The sequence below is a fragment of the Rhinolophus sinicus genome, chromosome 5, assembly GCF_057876585.1.
Source record: "Rhinolophus sinicus isolate RSI-liver-muscle chromosome 5, RSI-T2T, whole genome shotgun sequence".
In the NCBI taxonomy this organism is placed as follows: Eukaryota; Metazoa; Chordata; class Mammalia; order Chiroptera; family Rhinolophidae; genus Rhinolophus; species Rhinolophus sinicus.
In genome coordinates this window covers 24,587,945-24,605,374 of record NC_142505.1, presented here as the reverse complement: position 1 = coordinate 24,605,374, position 17,430 = coordinate 24,587,945, and the positions used below count along the sequence as shown (strand labels likewise).

At 39.5% G+C, this 17,430-nt stretch overlaps 1 protein-coding gene across 2 annotated transcripts in view; it reads left to right on the top strand.

Moving 5' to 3' along the window:
* Positions 1-10,887, top strand: part of LOC109458844 (ubiquitin-conjugating enzyme E2 E2) — a 292,901-nt gene extending 282,014 nt beyond the window's left edge. For both annotated transcript variants that reach the window (XM_074312784.2, XM_074312785.2), the window contains exon 6: positions 10,044-10,887. In XM_074312784.2, coding sequence (XP_074168885.1) covers positions 10,044-10,141 — 98 coding nt within the window. In that variant the 3' untranslated portion in view covers positions 10,142-10,887. The remainder of the gene's footprint in view (positions 1-10,043) is intronic.
* Positions 10,888-17,430: the final 6,543 nt, after the last annotated feature.

Sequence of the window (17,430 nt, the reverse complement as noted above, 5' to 3'; positions counted from 1 at the left end):
GTTGGCAGAAACTGATGTTTGTAGAGAATGTATATTTTTTAAAAAAAAGAAAAAAGAAAACTTGGTCGACATAGGCCAATGGGCATGAACTATTTTCTCTTTAAACTCTAGCATCCTTAGATAATGACACGTGTTGGTGAAGATGTGGGGAATTGGAACCCTCACACATTGCTAGCCGGGATATAAGATGGTGCAGCCTCTTTGGACAGCACTTTGGCAGTTCCTTTAATGGTTAAGCATAGTTACCACGCGACAATTCCACTTTTAGGTATACTAGTGTACCCAAGAGAAATGAAAACCTGTCCATGCAAAACCTGTGCACAAATGTTCACAGTAGCATTATTTGTAATAGCCAAAAAAGAGGAAACAACCCCCATGTCCAACTCCTAATGAATGGATTGATATAATGTGGTGTGATCTCACATTAGACTATTACTCGGCAATAAAAAGGAGTGAAGTGTACTGAGGCCTGCTACAGAATGGCTGCACCTTAACATTACGCCAATCACAAAAGAGCACATGTTGTATGATTCTATTTACATGAAATGTCCACAATAGGCAAATATAGAAGACAGCTAGTAAATTACTGGATACCTAGTGCTTGCTGGAGGATTTGGGGGTGGGGGGAGTGATTGCTAATGGGTACAGGTTTCCTTTGGGGATGATGAAAATATTCCAAAATGGATTGTGGTGATGGTTGCATAACTCTGTGAATGCACTAAAAACCGCTGAAGGACACATACTAAATGGGTCAGTTGTACAGTATGTGAATTGTATCTCAAAGCTGCTTTTTAAAAAAATTAGCTTCAATATCTTGACATCTTTGACTCTTTCCTGCTTGCTGCAACCACAGCTTTTTGCAGTGGTATTTGAAGGAAAGTCACGTGTGAATCTCTGGTGTCTTAAACAAGTCCTCTACTGGAAGGATATTTTCTGAGAGTTCATTAGGAATTATTGCTAACTAAGCCTGGAATTGCAATCCAATAGCTTCTCAGTAGGAATGCACCATCTGTGCTTTTCTTTAGCTGAGTCTATTCTACCAGAACACTTTGTATTTCAAAGCACACATTGATTTAATGTACATAGCAGCGCTATGTAGGCTGATAGGATGAGTTTTTAAGTTTTTAAAAATATTTTATCAACAGTATACTTCAGGTTATAGTCAGTGTATTTTTACTGTTTATTGAGCAGTCTCAACTCAGGAGGCATTAATACCAAATGGTTTTAATTTTCTCCAGTCACTGCCTTAGGCCATGTTTTATTGAATCTTTCTTTTCTATCCCTTAAGAATATTTAGCAGCTCTCCTAGCATTCAGGTCACTTGCAGCTATTAGAAGATCAATATGGTCCATTTTTAAACTCCCATCTTATACCTGATTTAAATCTAATTTCCTCCTTCCACTCCATCACAGAGCATGGTCTGGTTCTCAGATACCTCCTTTCTCTCCCTTTTCAAGGCCTAACTTCTAGGTAGTTGGGGCTAGGTAACAGATGAGAACAGTGTCCCTTTGCCTAATTTCTCATAGTTGCCATCCTCCCCACTTCTTTAGTAAGCAGCATCTTCCATCCATGCCTTCTGGGTGACAGGTGTCAAAATGCAGCTTCGCATTGTGTAAATTGGAGAGCTCACTTCCCAATACCCTGATATGGAAGATCCAGCCCTGGCTTAACCTTGACTAACCCCTTCCACGGTGGTATACTAGTAAATGTTTAACAATTGGCTGCGGGCAGGAGTTAGGTCGTGGTATCTATATATGCACGTAAACATAAGTTATTACAGATTTTACTGATGTGTAGTATGGTTTACAGATAATAAAATATACAGTACTCGATAATGCAAATTCCTTATAGCCAATTAATTCTCCCAGAAGACTTTCAGTGATTTTTTTGCCAAAAGTTTATGTATATCCATTTTATGGTTGCAACTCTCAAATGAGTGTAGCTTTTAACATGAATGTCGGATGATATTTTCATTTAAGTTCAGAACTAAGGCAAAAGTGAAACAAAGACGGATGTTAGAACTTGTTAGTCGCTATCATGAGCAACTCTGCTGAATCAGATAATAGTTTGAAATACTGGAAGAATATATCCTACAGTTTTTATGCTATTCAGAATGTAAGGACTCTAGGCCTAATAACACACTTTTAAGTTTAATCTGCATTATTAGCATTTTCTCCATCACTTAACTGCAGGCGACAAAACAATAAATCAAGTCCTAATTTGTAGCATTTACCGATTTCAGGCTAATACATGACCTTACTGAATGCGTAATTGGGACAAGAGGCACAGTAGCACGCTGTTTTTCTCTATATACGAACAGAATAGACATTTAAAAAAAAAAAAACCTATGTGGATTAATAGTGGTAAAATAATTAAGAAAGTATGAGTTTTAAGTATTTATTAACTTTGTTTATAAATTATTTAGTTGTAACTTTCTATACTTAAATTTTAATAATGACTGTGTTTAAATTCCTAAAATTTAAAAAATTCGCTGGCAAGCTGGCTCCAGCCCTTCTCACACAGCATTCTCCTAAGAGCCTGTTAGCTACTGGGGTCCCTTTCCCTGGGAAGCTGCCTTCTTGACAGGACACTGAGGAGACAGCAGGATAGACGGCTTCTGTGGTGCTCCCTTCTCTACTCAGATAGTCAAGGGGCAAAGCAGGTCAGCTGCCTAAGCAGCTCGTGTCCAGTTTAAATCTCCAGTCAGGGAAGACACTCGAATCTCCTTGCAGGCACCCTCAGTCCTTACCAGCGAGTCTCTCGGTACCCTCCTGTCATAGCTGTGAGAAGAAAAAGTTGTCTTCTCCCTGTTTTTGTGGGGGTGGGAGGAGGGAAGGCAGGAAAGCTCCACTACCACACACACCACACTCCCAAGGTGGTAGCAGCTCAGTGTTCCCACAAACCTTTCTCTCCTTTTCCACACTTTATGGTAGCTTTCTGGTGCTGTCAGAGCCAGCTTATCTTCTCTCAATAAGTCTTGAGGAAGATATTAATGCCTTTTTAGAATTTAGAGTACTTAATACTCAGTACCTCTTTTAGCATTGCCAGTTCGTTATTAATTCTGGAGTAACAGCATCCGTTGCTAGGCTTGTATGCAGTTCCATTTAGCACTCTCAAATTTAAATCTAGTTTTAGAAAGTCTACCATTGGGTTTAAATCACGGACATGATCATTTTTTTCTCCCTAAATTACTATAAGCCACATACTGTGTGTGTGTGTGTGTGTGTGTGTGTGTGTGTGTGTGTGTGTGTGTGTCTTTTCAGGATACTTAACAGTCTTTCTGGTTTCAGTCAGGCCTATAATTATCAGTCTGGTTTCCCCACATTCCAAAATACAAAACCTTAGCTTTGACCTACTCACTTGATTTTTAATTAGTAGACCTAGAGGAATTCAGATTTTCTAAATCTTGATAACATTCTTCAAAGAGACATGACATTCCTATACCTCTGGGATGAAATAGCGTTAATTGCTCCAAGAGTTAACCTTACCAGGATTAGGGTTCTCCAAATAAAATTTTAGTGAATGAAAGAAATGGGGAAGGATGAGAACTTACCTTACCAGATAATCAAAACATACTATAAAACTCTAGTGAGAAAAATAGGAGGAACAAATAATGCAAAAGACAGATTAACCTATTGAAAGAATATCAAGTGCAAAAATGAGGTCCCGATATGTATAGGAAGCTTGTGTGTGATAAAGTTAGCATTGCACGTAAAAGTTACTGTTAGTAAACATAGAATATTTCTAAAATACTGGAGAGAATGGAGAGGGCCTTTGTAAATAAGCATGATATATCAAACCAGAAAATGTTAAGGGAAGATCAACTTATTTAACTACTTCAAATCTTTAAACTTATGTTTGGCAGGAGACATCATAAACTAGGTTATAGGATAAATGATACGCTGGGAGAAAATATTTCCTCCACACATAATAGATAAGTAGTTTTGTCATCGAAGGGGCACTGCATTTATTTTGGCTGAATACTGAAGAGCCAGTTTTAGAATCAGTGAACAGCCTAAGGCAAGGCTCAATGTTCCCATCTTGAGATACAAGAATAAATATGAAATTTTATTTTTAAGAATTTAAGTAATATTATAATCGTAATATTATAATCTTATTAAAAACATAGTTGTTTTTCAAGTTTGATATTATGATCTAGCAGGATAATTTCTCCGTGTTGCCAGCTGTTAGAAGGCGCCTCTGCCCATTGCAGTACTTAAGTAATGTTTCCACCTGGTGAAAAGCAGGAGTTTTTTTGGCTACCTATGCCAGTGTGGTTCGTCTTAATGGAGATTTTGCTGTCAGATCAATAAGCTTTCCTTTTTCTCTAGTGGTAACAAGAAAGGTAAAGACTGACCCTTGGGCCCCTGGTGGTCATGGTGCACTGTCACTGTAGCGCCCCCACCCCAGCAGAAACTGTGCACAGCTTCCAGCAGATCTTGGCCCTCACATTTTTATTTCTAATATTTGTATGTTAATTTGCTGCTTCACAGTCGCTGGATGTGCTGCTTTCTCAGCCAGCAGACGCTGGTTGTTACCATGTGCTTTTTCTGTCGGAATCAGTATCTGCCGTGGACAGTAGTAAGATCTGTTTGGGTCCACAGCCTTGTTCTACCTGGGATAGCTGCTCTTCCATTGCTCTTTGAACATTTGTGTGAATACCCGTGAAGGCAGTTCAAAATCTTTCCCTTGTATGTCATATTATTTGTCTTTGGCCAAAAGAGATTTTCAGTCTTAATTACATTCATAGTGCTTACCAATATTTTTAAAACCAGTATTCAGATATTAGCAGTAAATCCAAGTGATGGTGTTATGCTTATTATATATGATGGGACCCGATACAATCTTTGATCGCCACAAGTTGAGAAAAGCTGGAAATGACTTCAAGGAGGAATCGGTCAATTCTATCGTCCAAAGACTAAAGCGGGTTTTGGCTGAATACTGAGGCCAAAGCTGAACTTCAGTGCGTGTTTAATATTTATAACATATAAAGTGCTGCTTCATATTAGTAAGAAAAAATGGACAAATGACATGAACAAACAAATTGCAGAAGAAGAAATATAAATGGCAAACAAAAATGAGAAAATGCTAAACCTCAGTAGGCATCAAGTTAAATGTGGTTACAATGACAGTGGTTTGTCTGTTAGCTTGACAAAAAAAAAATTTAAGATTGGTAATGTAGTGTTGGTGAGAATGTCCTGAAACAGTAAATTATACAATCTTTTACTGAAGGGCAGTTTTGCAGTATTGACCAAAAATTTAAAATGTGTACTCACTGATCCAGCACTGACACTTAGAGGAATCTGCCCTCCAGAAGTACTCAAACACATGTTCAAGGATTTATACAAGACTGTAATACTAGCTCTAATTGCCAAAAAATCAAATCTAACCTAAATGTGCATCCGTAGGGGAACGTAAAAGTGAATGCTAAATAACTATACAAAGAAATGCCCTGTGATTATTTAAAATAATGCGCTAGATCTGTTTGTACTGTCTTAGAAACACAACTACAGTACATTATTACAGAGGAAAATGCAAGTTGCAGCACATTTTATTTAAATATAAATAAAGAACAAAATATAGAGAGACGAGCATCAAACCGTTAACAGTGGTTAGTGACCTCGAGGTGGAATGGGTCCTGGGATGGAAGAAATGAGCGGGAAGCAGCAAAAGCAGATGCAGAGCCGTGCAAGGATAGAGCGTACTGAAGACGCTGCAAGTCATTTAGATTTTATCTGAAGAGAATGTCAAGAAGACAATCAGATTTATATTCTTAAAAGGTGTATATGAATACTTACTTGCCTGTCTTCATTTAGAAAATAATAGACATTTTGTATTTGCTTCACAAAAGTTTACTCAATTCTTATAACAACCTATGGTTCTTGTCTCCATTTTGCAGTTGAGGAAACTGAGACATGGAGACGTTCACTTGCCCATGTGACTCAGTTATTGGTAGAACATAGATGTAAATCCAGGCAGTTTGGATCCAAAGTCCATGCCCCTTTCTCTTATACTGCACTATTTTTGTTTGTTTCTTTAAGAATATACATGTTTTCTTAAGAAAAGGGAATCATAAAATGTTTTTCCATGTAATTTCTCGCATACCACCTACCAATCAAGATAGGATGTTCTCTGGCCTTGCAGACAGAATCACTCAGCAGCTCAGCAGTGCGGCAGGCTTTTCTCACCTTCCCTGTTACCATTCAGACACATCCCATCCCCCTTAGTCTTACTCCCTGTCTCCTCCTTTCCTGCGCGGCTATAAACCCTTTTGGCTTCCAGGGTACCCAGTGTAACCCCAGCCGTTGGAGACACAAGGCTTGACACAGGGATGCAGGAGTTTTCTGAGCCTTTCTCTTCTGGAAATCTCCAAAAACAAAAATGGGAGAGGGTACAGAGTCCTCAGTACGAGATCACCTTTCACTCACTTCCAAATAATCCTGATTGTTGTTCAGTCCCCAAGCATTTACTGCACAGCACCGCTTTGTGCCTGGAACTGTGTAGGGAGGCTGAGGTGAGACGGAAGTGGAGATGAGGGAAGCTGTGGTGCCCATCATCAGTAATCTTTCAGTCTTACACTTTCACCCAGGCTAGTATGTCAGGTAGTATTATGTCAACAAAAATGACAGCATGAGTCTTATTTAAAAATGATGTAATGCGGTTTAGAAGTCTAGTTAATGGAGGGCATTGTATGCTCAACTCACCCCCATGATTTTCCATTGACCACTCTGGAAACCCTGTACCTCTGCCTCAGGGAACCTCTAATACGTGCCTCGCTATCATTTGGGAGAATTAAATGCTTGTAGTCTTCTAACCCTGTGCTGTAAGAGGAGCAGGGTACAGATATGCTCCTCTTTTCAAAAATTCCAATAATTGCTAAACAAAGGCAGAAATCGTAGAAGATTAAATACCCATTTCCACTAATGAACGTTGTGGTTTTTCTTTAGTAAAGAGAAGAGAGATTGATAGATGATAATCTCAAAGATTGATAAAGACTTGGGAAAGTAGTAACAACCCAGAACCCCAAAATGATGGGAAGTTTTTTTAGAAAGAAATTATTAAAGAAATATGGTCAGCCGATTTATATTTAGAGACTGTCATTTCATATAACATCTACAGCTATGAAATATGACACCCTGTAACAAGATTCTACCTTACTTAGACTCATAATTATAAACACACTACAAAAAGAGTGTCTTACTCCATTAAATTCACTGTGATAGTCATTGCCTACACGGATATTGGGTAGTTTTGATCTTTGCTGTGCGTGTATTGCAGTTTTGATCCAGCTACTTGCAGTCTTCTAAAACATTTTAGCGTTAAGAATGATTTAATTAATAACATGATTTTAAAATGCCTTCATGTTATGCTTTTATTCCTTCATTTATACTCTAAACAGATTTAAGGGTTGCATAAATTTTCAAAGATTCTTGCACAATAATGTTCTTCACAGCACTGTTTATTAAAACAAAAATATTGGAAAGAATTCAAATGCCTCTAAACAGGAAATTGATTATTAATTCAGATGAGTATTAAAAATGATGAAGTAGGTATGTAATTATCACTATAAAAAGTTATTCATTATATAGTAATTTTTTTAAAGATTACAAAAGCAGACTAAATTAATTGTTTTTCAAATTGTATATTTAGAAAAGTCTAGGAAGTTGTAAGTCAAAATGTTAACAGCGCTTCTCTCAGTGAATTTACAGATGGTCTTCACTTACAGCCTTCTGTCTCGTGTATTGTCTGAGGTAGTTTTTAAGATGATTATTAATTATTGTTTTTATAGTTAGCATGTATAATTTTACAGATGGGAAAATATTTCTCTTTAAAATCAAACTTGAAAAGGTAAAGGAACTGAAAGAAATGTACAGTTTACTTAAACACAAAATATCTTTGCAGAATGCATTAATTTTATCAGTACTCCCTCTACTTTGTTTTTGAGTTTTTTCCCCCCCTTCTGCCCTCACTGAAATAGTATTAACACTTGATGTAACCCCTTTCCCCACCCCACAGCTTCCGGTTCCCTATCCTTCATCTGTCTCCCTCTGCCTGTGAGCCGAAACGACAGACCTGGTCCCAGTATGCTCACACTGTGTGAGGATACAGTTTGAGGTAGAACATTAACATCAGAGGTCATTCTTCTGACATTAAGCGTGTCCTTCATCTCAGTCAGTACATTAGGAGTACAGATGGACCTTTAGTATGTTTCACTAATATGGAGTCTGTTTAATTAAACACCTGTCTTGAATGATGTAGACGTAAGCTATTGAGGATGCCCAGATTTCACCCTAAGGCTTTGCATTCTAGCCTGGCAGAAATTGGAACAAGATGAGTTTGTTCAACGGTAGAGAAATGTGACTCAGACCTTTCTTTGGCCCTTTTTAGACTCTAAGGTCATTACTTAGTCTGAACTGAAGGACCACATTTTTAAAACATATCTTGGCCAATTCCCAGGTATTTTGTGTCTGCATTTAGTATTGCTGGTTTAAATCTTTTTGAACTCTGGCTGGACTGGTTTAAGTGATAGTTTCGGTCTCAGCGTTTGAGCCAGGAAAGGGAAAGAATCATAAAGAGGAAGCTGAGGCAAAAGTTCTAAACAAACCCATATCCTGGGTAATCTGTTAATTGTTTGTGGTATAAGTAGATGTAAGAGACTGCCCCCTCCCTAGAGTGATAACAAGCTTAGCACACATCCAAGCAGCTGGTTTGTTAAAACTTAAGGTCTTATTGGGAAAGCTTTCAAAGACTTGGTTATCATCGGCCTCAGTAGATCATTAAAAGGTGGTGTTTCTATTGTGCCTTTAATATTGAGCAGGTATGACTATGAATATCTTACCAGGTTAGAGTCCCAGAGTCTTCCCAAGTTACAGGTAGTATTAGACTACAGTCACATTTACACTTACGTACTCTTTACCTTGATTTTCACATTTAATATTATTAATAACTTGTGCTACTTTACGCCTTTTCCCCTTCAGTTCCTTCTTATCCATTTGCTCTGATATACCCAAGTTCTCAACACCAAAAATACAGGAACTTAAAAATCAGGCAAAGAGTGAAATTAGAGAAAGGAGGGGTAGGGGGTGGATTCTGGGGTCTCCAGAAACCTTTTTTTTTTTCCCAGTTGTTTTGATTTTTTTTTTTTTTTCCCCCATCCAGTGTTGATCCTGTCTGGGTAGAGAACAATCTCCCAAAAGGCCTGTAGTTCAGAGTGTGGACTCCATTTCAGAGCCCTGCCCCACCCCTTGCTCAACCTTGGGCCAGTGACTTACCCTCCTTATGCTTCAGTGTCCTCCTATGTCAGCTCCCTCAGAGTTTTCAGTTAATATTGTAAAGTTTTAGGACGTGGTAAATCACTGAGTGGTAGCTATTAACATGTGTCAGTATTTTTGTAATAAAGAGCTGCCTGGATTTTGATAGCCCCGAATTTGGAGGAAGAAGTCCACCATCTCCCCGTGTGTCATTGGGTCTCACTGATGGCTGCAGCTTGACTGTTCAGCTGAGGCTTCCTCAGTGCAGACAGCCAGGGATGTGAGTGCGGCCACCGCCTTGGAGATACGCCCAGGGAGAGGAGCTGGCTGGCCAGGGGATTGGAACCTCCTCCCAAGAGACCTCATCAAGGACCCTGCAGGTCCCCTCCCACAGCCCCTGCATTTTCTCAGTAAAATATCTATTTGAAATCAAGGGGAGGAGGGTGAGAAGTGTGTGGTGGAGACAAAGAGAAAATAAGGCTTGTCCAGATATATAAGAAGAGGTATCAGTAAAAGCACAGGTAGATGATTCTTCAGCAGCTGGTGTGAAGTGGGGTCTGTCAGTGGCAGGTCATTGCAGGTCATTGTTAAAGTGACAGTGTTCCAGGTTGAGCAGCAGCTTCTCACCTCCTCCCCACTCACTCCTACTACCCCCCTCCCCACACACACACACCTCTGCGTCTCACCCACAGCCCGCCATGGCCAGCCTTCCAGACACTCCTTCTATTCCCTGACTTTGAAAGTGGAAGAGGTGCTGGTATTTACTGACCCTGGACTCTGCTTCCTTTCCAGCTGACCCTTTGGTGGGCAGCATTGCCACACAGTACATGACCAACAGAGCGGAGCACGATCGAATGGCCAGACAGTGGACCAAGCGGTATGCCACATAGGGGCCCGTGCCTGCCGCCCCCGCCGGACCTGTGCAAGCACATTCACCAAGTGCATCAATAGCCCTGCCCACCCCTCCGGACCTCAGTTCTTATGTTCTTATTTTTATTAAATTTTGAACAGTTTGTGATGGTATGTCATCCTTTCCCCACTCCGTTCTCCCTCTTTTCTCTTCCTCCTTTTCATTTGCTTTCCCTTCTCTCCCACCCGTTTTATTCCCTTTTTAATTTCTGTTAACTTGAAAGATTGGGTGTTTTTTTTCCCCAGCTCAAAAAAAACTGGGAACTTTTTTTTCAGTGCAAACAATGTTGGATCTGTAATAGTAAGAGCTTTCTTACAAAGCTTTGTATTACTGTGTGGTTTTGTTTTTTGTTTGTTTTGATTTTTTTTTTCTTTTATGTGGTCTTCGGGAAAACACGAATTCAGAATTATATCTCGTTTCTACTTAAATGTAGTTCTTAGGGTTAATTTTTTGTACTAAAGTCTTTATTGGTGGGTGCATGCTACTGGGAACAAGTTTTTGTACAAAAGCTTCAATCAGAATCACTGTGCATTACTGAGACTCTGTTTATCACTAGCCTTCTGTCCCCCACACAGAAGACTGTTGGATTGAACAAAATAATAAGTATTTTGATTTACTTAAAGTGCTTGTAAATTTCTTAGGGACCTGCCACTTTTGACTGTGGATCAGTTGATGTACACTTGTATTATTAAAGCACTCAATAAATCACTGTGGCTGATAAATGCACTTCTGGTAACCTGGCGTTTGCTTTGTATCCTGGTGACCAGCATAGCAGCACGGCTTGTCTAATTCAATTACAGATTCAAGTATATTTTTCATCTCAGACCTCTAATATTTCTTTGTAATTGAGTCGCTTAGCATGTGGAATTTCTCCAGCTGTCAATAAATAGCCTGATGATTTTACGGTTATTTCGGAGCACTATAATTTTACATATTGGCTGGATATGTATGACTTTCTCATAGATATCCTTTCTGTTACAACCTTCCTTACGCAACCATTAAAACATGTGCCTCCAAAAATAGCCGCCCAGTGAAAGTGAAGTCTGAGCCGATCATTGTGTTCGATCCCTTTTGAACTTATGTCTCTCCTCTTTTTTCTCCTAAAAATGTTACAGTGATTGAGTTTTGGTTTTATTTTTTTCTCCACAATTTTAGTGAAAGAAGTAAACTCAACTGTATCAGTCATGGTCAGCACATTGAGTGACCAGGGTATGTATGTCCGGCTTTGACTTCAGGCTGTTCTAGGTATGCAGCTATGGGAGGCAGAGGAACCTTGTGTGTGGTGCAGTTGGAAAGACACACGGACGTGCTGATTGGTATTCAGGGTTCTTTGTGTTATAAGGCATGTTGGAAACTCCTGCTTCCACTAATGACAGCAACAGGCCCACCATGCAGGTCGGTTTCACGTTAAGAGCATCTGTAACTGCTACATAGTAAGATTTACAAATTCAGTCGGTCACCTCTAAATAGTTCTGATTCAAATTTTAGTATCTGTACCGGAAACATTTTAAATGCCTAATTCAAAATAACACAGTTTTGTTGTTTTTTAATAATTAAAAAGAAATCCTAGGGGCGGCTGGTTAACTCAGTTGGTTATAGCACGGTGCTCTTAACAACAAGGTTGCGGGTTCAATCCCCACATGGGCCACTGTGAGATGCACCCTCCACAACTAGATTGAAACAACTACTTGACTTGAGCTGATGGGTCCTGGAAAAACACACTTAAAATAAATAAAAGTTTTTTTTCAAAGAAGAAATCCTAAAGAAAATATGTTTTCATATTGAAAATGTTACTTTTAAGCAGAGTACCTAGGGATAGTTTTTTTTATCCTTTTAATAACAATATTACTACTGATTTTATTTGAAAACATTTTCCAGCATACCAGAACACCTTATTGAACTCTGTAGTTGTAACAAAGGGAACCACAAACAATATACCTGAATTGTGTTTCAGTAAAATGCATAGCTGTGTTTCAGTAATATTTTATTTACTAAAACAGTCAATAGCCAGATTTGGCCTGTAAGTTGTAGTTTGCCAGTCCCTGATGTAGACCGCTATAGACGGGAGGAAAAAGAATCAGGTAAGTATGTGTTTAACATGTCTTTTCTTTGAAATAAAATAAATTTAATTAATATAGTACAAGACTAATTTTTAGAAAATTACCTAGACTGTTTTGTTGCTTATAGACTGTCTCACCACAAAGGTTTCTATACTTACTCTAGTACCTTAGATTTAATAATTCAATCCCAAAAGCAATGAACCATTTTAATATAGTTTTACTAAACTGTTTTATTTTTTTTTTTATTTTTTTTTTTGCTTTTTACTGATTAAACCAGACTCATGATATTAATACTGACTTTTCTACACAATGTTTAAACTCAGTTTGCCTTTCTTCTTTTAAAATGTCAATTCCATTGGATACACATTGAAAATGATATATTACATCTACATCTCATATCTGGTTGTACTTAAGATCATTTTAAAATGTGTATTATTTAGGAGCCAGAGATTCTAACAGTCTAGTAGGAAATTCTGTCACAAATCTGTTTGCATTCTTGTGATCTATTTTTAGGTTTTATGCCAATTTGATAGGGAGAGTCTATAAATTTTTTCTCCCCATGTTTATGAACTCTGAACACTTATGACAAACAAACCTCCCCTCAAAACATAGAAACTAGAGAAACTTCAAGGAGACCAACAAACTCTTAATTTAGCCTGTTCAGTCTAAATTCCAGATAACATGGTAATTTTGTTTGAAATCTATAATCACAGCAGACAATACAATTCCAGTAAGTTTTCAAAAATGTTTGTGAAATAAGGCTTGGGAGAGTTCAGCACTCAGAAAGCTAAATATAATAGTTTTGCTAATAATTATAGGAATAACATTTCTGAAATTCAGGGACGATTTTGTACCCTAATATTGTTTAACTTTTTGAACCAATTATTGCTAATTACAGTATTTTGTAGCTTTGTTAAATAAAATGTTGGCAGATCCTTGACTAAGATAGGACCACTGGTCATTGCGAAAGTAGTTTGAAATGATATTTATTGATCTTAAATAATTCAGAAAGTGGCCTTGATTTGTCATAAAACAGCAAAGAAATAGAACATTCTTCATCTGTTTTTCTACAGGAATTCATTGAAGATAGCAAAGGCAGAATTAATCGATCTTTTCTTATTCCAGTATCAGAGAGTAAACCTAGAAGTGCATCCTGGATTAATGGTTTGGGAATTAGGAAGAAAGGAAATATTTATTCAAGATGTACTGTATACCAGGCTGTAAGTTACCTAATAAAACCTTAGCCTAGCCCTTTAGGGTATAGGTCGCTGCCATAATGTGAACATTTGTATCCCCCCAAAAATTTGTATGTTGAAATCCTAATCCCTAAAGTGATGGTATTAGGCAATGGGGTCTTTGGGACGCTCTTATAAAAGAGATTCCAAAGAGCTCCCTAACCCCCTTCTGTCATATAAGGACACAATGAGAGGTCATCATTCTGCGGCCAGGCAGAGGGTCTTCACCAGAACACAACCATGCTGGCGCCCTAATCTTGGACTTGCAGCTTCCAGAACTGTGAGAAATAAATTTCTCACAGTTTATAGGCCACTCAGTCTGTGGTGCTCTATTGTAGCAGCCTGAAGGGACTGAGACAGCAGCCCCCAGTCATGCACAGCTAACAAGGTGCCAAAGTAAGGTTCCCACCCAAGTATACGACACCAGAGCCTTTGCTATCATCTACAAAACCACATACACCACACCTTTCTTCTAACGATGAGATCACAGTGTAAAAATAGATTGGCATGATTCAGTCTTCAAGTCAAGGTGCTATACAACTTCTAGGTGGTGGGCATTTTGCCATCTTCAATAAATGGGGGGGAAAATGTGGAAGAAAATGTGGAACTGGCATTAGATGGGAGACCAACCAACACTTTTAATCTGCCGCATTACCATTTGCACCCATGGGAAAACATGTCACTTAGAAGACCCCCCAACTTCTCTGCATCTCAGTGCTGCAATAAAAAGGGCCGTTCGTTATTATCGGGCATGGCAATTTTTAAATGTCTCTATAATAATTTGTGCTTTAAAAAGAGGTATGTTCATTAACACTGAGAACAGTTGAAATTGTACCAAAAACAACAAACCCTACCAGAGGATCCTGACCTACCATGTATTTTATTTCAAGGTGGCTTTATGACCTGTCAAAACGTCACTTCTGTAAGGGACTCTCTGATATGTGGGTGGGACTCTCTGATATGGGCACACCCTGTATCCTAAACTAGTCCTATAATTGTCCTCAGAAGAAGTTTGGAATGGGCCCAGTTGTATTCTGAACCACAGCACTTGAAGCTGTATCACATCTGGAATCTCTTGGAGTTGCCACCTTCCAGGGGCTCAGGGCAGCATGGCTGAGGACCTCCTGCAGTAGCCATGTGTGTCCTCACATTCTTGCTCCCCCTGGGCCCTGACTGGTGCCTTGAGCCTGGAACATTCCTTCTCCACCAGGCATCTTTCACTCACACATTCCACCGTGAGCACTGGTAAAGTGGGTGAGCATGACTGACATTCCAGTGTGGCCAAGTCTTTCCTTGTGTTAAAACAAAGTCCCGTCTCCCAGGAACCCTCTCTGTCTGGGACAGACCAAGACTGTGTAGGTCATGCGAGCTTCTGTGCTACGACTGCATTTCAGTGTAAGGTCTCAGGCATTACACAGAACAGTTTGGCCCTTAGAAATGTTTTACTTGAACAGTGTTTCACTTGATACACAGTTACCGTTTTAGAAGAGATGTGCTATCTACAGTTTGAAGACTTCCCACCACTTTCTATGGCTTTCACATCCATCCGTCTTCACCCATTCCTTGGTGCTGAAGGCATCTGAGCGATTTAAACCAACGGCATCCTTCTTTACATCTTCAAGCATGACTTGAGGTATGTATGCCTTTCTATGAATGAGCAGTCTTAAGCATCTTAGGCTTTTTGAGAGGATTTTTTGAAAGAAATTTCTGAATTTGAAAAATCTCTTCTGTCTGGGACCCACCCAGAAAACTGGAGGAGATAATGTAATCACCTATGTCTCTTACCTGGTATATAGCCACACAGTGAAAATGCGGGCCGACCCCAACTACTCAGGAACTCCCAGTGACGGGGTTTTCAGTGTTGAGGTTACAGAAAAGCCTTCCCCACTAACCTTGGCATCTGTGGGGCTGGTGTGTAACCCTTAAGGCCCGCTCGTGTCATCCCCTCCTCCCACACAAAGGCCCTCTCATCCTTCTTTTAAAAAAGTACTTGGGAGGTCAGAGTTCAAGAGGAACCACATCCTGGTTTATAGGAAATTTAGACCTGAGAAATTCTGTCAAGCTACACAAAAGGAAAGTAATAGATGCTTTACAGTTGGTGCCACGGAGCTCCTTGAGACACAGCAAGCAGGATTCTTCTACTTAATGGACAGTGTAAGAGCCATGCAAAGGGGTGGCGAGGTCGCGCTCGCCGGTACAGCCTGCCTCTGCTGAGGCTGCCTGGGAGCAACGTGATAACATTCTCATTGTCTGTTCCGTCTCCGACTTGAAACTACTGATAAATAAAGATGGCCACCACCTTGAACCTGGACAGTTTCAGTCTCCATCATTTAGACCAACAGCTGACTTGGTGTCCACCACCAGACAGCTCCCAAATACTATGACTTTAAACAGTTTATGGACACTTATTCAAAACCTCTGATGAGAAACTCCAGAAGCTATTATTAATCCCCAAGAGACCTCATTCACTTTAAGCAATAATAAGGAAATTATTTTAAATTCATGCATGACTGTGTGTTTTTATTTAAATGTAAAACATCTGTCCATATTAAAGAATCCCCAAATTCTCATGTGTTCTTAGTGATGCGTAATAAAATTTCCGGATGTCTTTGTCAGTCCAGATTTGGGCTGTTGGATTTTGGAGGAACGGTAATGTTTAGTTATTGTTTTGGATTTTTAAAATAGTTGAATAGGAGAGAAAAAATAGGTTTATATGAAAATTGTTTTTAATGTAAAAATGTATATAAAATGAGTATATGTAATAGGTTTACTTGATAAAGCTACTTTCCTGGGCATTGTAAAATAAAGCTTATACGTATTAAACTCCCAAAATGTTTGTAAGCTATTTAACTTGATTTGTTTTATGGGTTAAGAGGTCAACAAGTAAGTTGCCGAGTCTGCGGAGTCCAGGGAAATCAAAAATGTGCACTAGTTAAGAATAGAAATTTTGTCAGAATGGTATTATTACTTAGAGTAAGTGATTGAGAGTGTTACCTCTATTTAGGGAAGATGAATAGGGAACTATAATTCCTTCTGAGGCAGTCTATAAATTATCCCTAATATCCATTCTCCCTTCCTTCTATAAATAGAACTATTGGAGTTTTCTCTGGACACAGGGCCACTTAGGTAGAAACTAAATTCCTCAGTCTCCCTGTGGTAGGTTGATTACAAAAAATAGCCCCAATTCTCAATCCTTCCAATATCCACATCCTTTGCAGCCTCTTCCATGAGAAGGTAGAGTCTTTTGCCCCACCCCTTGAATCGGGGCTGGCCTCATGACTCGCTTTGGCCAGTAGACTGCGGTGGAAGTGATCTCGTGCCAGTTTCAAGCCTGGGCTTCCCGAGGCCTCATGCACTTCCCGGCTCTTTTGGAACCCTTCCAGGCCTTGAGAGGAAACCCCAGGCTAGCCTGCTAGAAGATGAGAGACCGTGTGGAGAAGAGCTGAGACAACCCTAAAAGAAACCCCACACCCAGTATCCCTGAGATAGCCCAGTCAAGATCAGCAGTCACCGGCCCTACGCACAGCTGACGGCAGATGCAGCATCAACCCAACCAAGACCAGATAAGCTGTCCACCTGATCCTCATGTTTGTGAGCAATAATAAATGGCATTGATATGTCACTAAGTTTTGAAGTGCTTTGTTACACTAATAACTAATACCATTCCTTACAGCAAAGCATAGCCGTGGAACTAAATTCTAGTCAAAGGAAGTGAACACAGTGATGGGAGCAAACTCTGGACCTCATCCTGTAAAAGGAAGCTGCTTCCCTCCACTCCCCCTTTACACTTCCCATGGTCTGGAATGTCGCTAGCTGTGACCATGTCAACCAGGGCAACGCCCAAGAGATGATGGAGACACAAGACAGAAAAAGTTCAGTTTTGAACATGTTGAGATTGACGTGCCTTGGGTACATCCAAGCAGAAATGTCTAGCCATTGGATATACTGAACTCCCATTCAGGAAAGCTCAGTCT